This window comes from Phaethon lepturus, unplaced genomic scaffold (genome assembly GCF_000687285.1).
Source record: "Phaethon lepturus isolate BGI_N335 unplaced genomic scaffold, ASM68728v1 scaffold36690, whole genome shotgun sequence".
NCBI lineage: Eukaryota > Metazoa > Chordata > Aves > Phaethontiformes > Phaethontidae > Phaethon > Phaethon lepturus.
In genome coordinates this window covers 7,855-12,705 of record NW_010511822.1, presented here as the reverse complement: position 1 = coordinate 12,705, position 4,851 = coordinate 7,855, and the positions used below count along the sequence as shown (strand labels likewise).

At 45.4% G+C, this 4,851-nt stretch overlaps 1 protein-coding gene across 1 annotated transcript; it reads left to right on the top strand.

The window, feature by feature from the left end:
• The first annotated feature begins 1,387 nt into the window (after window positions 1-1,387).
• KLHL34 (kelch-like family member 34) lies at window positions 1,388-3,224 on the top strand. Its single transcript, XM_010285078.1, has one exon. The coding sequence runs from the start codon at window positions 1,388-1,390 to the stop codon at window positions 3,173-3,175; it is 1,788 nt and encodes a 595-aa protein (XP_010283380.1). The 3' UTR covers window positions 3,176-3,224.
• Window positions 3,225-4,851: the final 1,627 nt, after the last annotated feature.

The window sequence follows — 4,851 nt, the reverse complement described above, 5'->3', positions numbered from 1 at the left end:
GCTCATGATGCAGCAAAACGGTCTGGCATTCATCAACCCTGTCAAGGTCTGCCAGTCCTGAGTGTGTTTGACTTGGAAAGAAAGGGGTCAGGAGGACATTCCTGAACACCTCCACTCAGAGTTACGCAGGGAAAAAGAAGGAAAATAAAAGCAAGCTTTAAGAGGTCAGAATGTGTAGCCCGCCCAGAGCTACTATTCCTGGTAGAAATTGGATCCTGAAGGGCCCGGGTGAAAATCAGGGATAATCCCCATGTACGTGCTTCTAATTGGGACAAACTGAAAGCGAGAAAGCTGAGCGAGTGAGCCCTGGCCCATCCCCGGGGCTTTGGGTTTGTTCCCAGCCGGTAACTGGGAGCACAGTTATGCAAAGCCTCCTCTATAAACAGATTTGGGTTTACTGTGGCCGAACTGGGCGAATCTATTTTTGTCATCGCTTTGTGCGAACATGTTACCCTTGTGATTTCCAGCCAGGTCGTTCCAAGTCAGCTGCTTTGGCTGCGGCTGTCGGTGGGACCTCCTCTGCCCGCCCGCTCCCTCGCCCCTTTGCTTTCCTGCCTGGGGTCGGCTCCCGGCCAGGGGGGACGAGGGGATGCGCCCGCGGCTATTCTGGTAGCTGTGAGTTATGGCGGTGTCATGTGAGGCAAAGAGCCCAGAAATGCATGTCAAATCGAACCAGTGACTAATCATGATATTTTGGTTATCTTAGTGCCTGCTGGGCAAAGATTTATGGGCTTAGAAAATCTTCACGTAATAATCCCCGGGCGCTGATTTGATCTTTGGCTGAGGCTTCCTAAGAGAGTGTGAAAAGAGGACAAAAAAAGGGCTGCTGTCCCAGGGGTGGTGAGGTCTAAACTTATCTGAGTTTGAAACACAAACAAGAGAGGAGAAAAGCCAGTGCTCCCTTCTCGTCTGTGTCTGCTCAGAGCCATGCGCTGCCGGCCAGGGAGGATCTATTTGATCTGCCTGCAGAGCAAGAAGGGTCGAGGGCGACGGCTGAGCAGACACCAAGTGCCATTTGTTGGGATTGTCATCTAGCTCCCTCATCTGTCACCTGATGGCCAGCCAAGCAAGTGCTCAGCACAACCGTGGACCATTCATCCTTGCACAAGCAACGGAGGCGAGAAAAGTAAGCAGCCTACAGCTGTTACGACATTCAGCTGTTTTTTCTATAAAGGAATGCATTGAATTCACTACAAATCTACTAACTGTCCCCCTATGCCAGGCAAGAGATTGATTTCTATTTTTTTTTTTTTTTGGTTGGGTTTTTCTCTAACAGCTGGAAGTCTGCTGGGCATTCAAGCAATGGCTGTTGAGTAGGGCAGCTGTTTCAATATCTAATTGCATTTTTGCTTTAATAACTCAAGGGGAAAGCATCACACTGCCTACCATGAGCTACTTCCTATCCTACTGCAAAGCGCACGGCACCGCTGTGCTCGCCCAGTACCAGACCCTGAGATCAGAGGGCTTTTTGTGTGATATTTTGCTGAAAGTGAAAGAAAATGAGTTTCCTGCACACAAGTCCTTGTTGGCATGCTCCAGCGACTATTTCCGAGCCATGTTCAAAAGTTATACCCAAGAGTCTAAAGCCAGTGTAATTCACCTGCAAGTTGTCTCACCCACCGGTCTCCAGCACGTCCTGGATTTCATTTACACTTCTCTGTTGCCCCTTTCCTTTGAAAGCCTGGAGGATACCTTGGAAGCTGCAAGCTACTTGCAAGTGACTGATGCTATTCACTTGTGCAATCAGTACTTAGTTAACAATCTTGCCTTGGAAAACTGTTGCTTCTCTGCAAACGTGGCCAGGAAGTTCTACCTGCCGGAAGCCTTAGCAGCAACAGAAAAATACATTGTCAATAATCTCTGGAAGCTGCTGGACTTGGATTTGTCAGGACTGCTCGAGCTGAACTTCAGGTCTTTGCTAGCAGTGGTTCAGTCAGCAGATCTCCCCATGGTGAAAGAAACCCGTCTTTTGAATCTTCTGCTGCTGTGGCTGAAGCAGGATAAATCCAGGCTGGCTCATGCAAGCAGCCTTTTAGAGCACATAAGATACGGCCTCATCACAGTGGAAGAGCTGAGAAAAACCTACACACAGTCAGAAGTGCCCCTCTCCGCAGGTATTAAGTGCTTGATCATTAAAGCAATAAATTACCATACATCTGTTTTCAGACAGCCTGTCCTGCAGGATAAGTCCACCACGCTGAGGAACCAGAAAACTCGGATCATTCTGCTGGGGGGAGGGACAGCAAACGAGGGGCTCGTCACCGACGTGGTGGCCTTTGATGTTTACAATCACAAATGGCGAGCTCTCACGCAGGTGCGGGACAGGGTGCAGAACCACAGCGTGTGCGTGGTGGGGAACTTCCTCTACATCTTGGGTGGGGAAATAGAAAGTGGTGCCCCAGGTGATGCTAAAACTGAAAAGATCTTATCGGTCACGAACAAGGTCCATCGGTATGATCCAAGATTTAACACATGGACCCAAATCACGGGCATGCTGGAAAAGAGATGCCAGTTTTCTTGTTGTGTCCTAGGCAAGGATATCTTTGCCATTGGTGGAAGGGGTGAGGATGGGTCACTGCATTCATCTGTGGAAGTCTACAACATTAGCAGGGACAGATGGACGAAGGCCAGGGAATTGCCATGCAAGATACATGGCCATGCCAGTGCCATTTGCAAGAATACTATATACGTCTCGGGTGGCAAGTACTCAGACCCAGCCAACACAAGCAAGGATGTATATTCTCTGAGTTCACTTGAAGGGCAGTGGATGAAACAAGCCCCCATGAGCATCGCTCGGTTTGGGCATCAGATGGCAACAATCAGAGAAGCCATATTCACCTTTTTAGGATTATATGAACCTTTCTCTGAAATAGAAAGATACGACCCTGATCAAAACCAATGGACTCGGTTAAGACCACTGATCTATGATCGATTTTGCTATGGTCTGGCAGTGGTAGAGGAAACTGCTCTTCTTATTGGGGGAAAGAAATGGCAAAACTCACAGGAAGTCCCCACGCAAGACGTGGTTGGCTACGACATCGACAACGATGGCTGGGAAGAGATCTGCAAAGCCCCCTTGCCTTGGTGTGGGCTGCAGTGCGCAGTGATGCAACTCTCTGAACTGGCCGATGAGCAGGACAGCGACAGCCAGCAGAAGAGGCCACCGAACTGCTGAGCTCACATGCTGCGGAATAATCATCCCAGAAGATGAGCCAGCAGGGGGGTCCTGGAGAAGAAGAAAATTGCGGTGGTGCTGAAGGTGACAGAGTGGAGGTTTTGCTTTGATAAGCCAACTGCTTGGTGGAACCAGGCAAGAAAGTCTGGCTCCAGCACGGGAAAAGGTGCCGGGATTACAGAGCTGGAAGCTGATCTCCCTGAGGAAGGATGTAGCAAGTAGCACGTTTAGAGGCGATGAGTGAGAATCGTAATCCTTGACTTTTGAAGAATACTACCTAGGTAGCAATTAATGGGTGTTGCAAGACAGATTTTTCAAAGGTTAAAAATATAATACATCTTTTCTGTTTTCTTAATCAGAGGTAATTTTCCCAGCTGGTAAGTGCTATTGAATTTTTAGCTATGGCTAAGAAAAATGGAAGTGAGATGTATAAAGACTAGAAAATTGATGCCTCTGAGAACTAATAATAAGTACTGCCAAGGAAAAGGTATTATTTGATTTGCTACATGCTAGGCAAGAATGTCTTAGCTAACCAGCATGGAATTACCGGACAGAAAGCATGGATTTTTTGATATGTAGACCCAGTTATGGCCATAAGTTAAAACAGTGACTGTTTCCTAAAAGCCACTTCTCTCTGAGCAGCCTTTGTTGTAGCATGCTTTTCAGATGCTTATTTTGTGTTTTTTAAAGATGCACACTACTGTTACAGTACATTTCTTTTGTGTCCAAACCTTGTGTTAGTTTAGATGGCCAAAGCTGAATGGGTATACTTAGTATTCGACTCTAAGAAACATGTTACGGGAGTTGCTGTAACTAATGCCTTGATACTTACCTTGGTAGCATACGCTGCTTTATCGTACCCGGTCATAATGGTAAAATTGTTTATAGCTGTTGAACTAGTACATGAGAGAATCCTGCAGTTAAAAAAGGTTTACTTTCATCAAAGAGTACGATGGGGAGGGAGGTAACTGAGAGGTTTTCAGAAGTCGTTAGTCAGTGTCTGCCTACATCTGAAACAGCAATAGACTTACTTCTTTTTGGCCATGTTGGCAGAGTTTGAAGGCATAGATTATGGGGGTACTTTAAGGTACGTGGGTCTGTGAATTGCCGGTAAAATGGTCAGATGCTGCAGAATCACTTTGGTGTGGAGTAAATTGAATCTTGAGTCACAAATGTTCATTTAAAAGCTATATTTATTGTACTTCATTTTACAGTGTTCCCTTTCTAGGCTGAGAGTTAATACAATAAAAATATATATAGAAGAACATTTAATAGTCTTAAAAGAAGGCGGCACAACGGATAGGACACATGTTCTTTGTCACTAGACTAGCTTAAAAAACTGTAATGTTTAATTTTCACCTTTAAAGCAATCAAGCTGACTTTACTCATGTAAAGTGCAGGCAGAATAGCTGTTGCATAGCAACAGATCTAAGTCTTCTGAACTGCCTTGGTTTTGACAAGGAATCAACTACACAATGTGCATATACATCCATCATATATAAAGAGTTTTTTATATGAATATATTTACTTTTGGTCCAGTAAAACAATAGCAAGAGAATCTAAATGCTTGGAACAATAGCACAATCCATTTCAAGTCAAGCATTTTTTAAGAGAAATTTACAAAAACCTCACAAATTTAATATACAAGTCAGTACCCATGCAGTAAATGTCCAGTT

Excerpts from the sequence above, each read along its gene's own strand:
- KLHL34 (XM_010285078.1), top strand. The coding sequence starts at position 1,388 with ATGAGCTACTTCCTATCCTACTGCAAAGCGCACGGCACCGCTGTGCTC.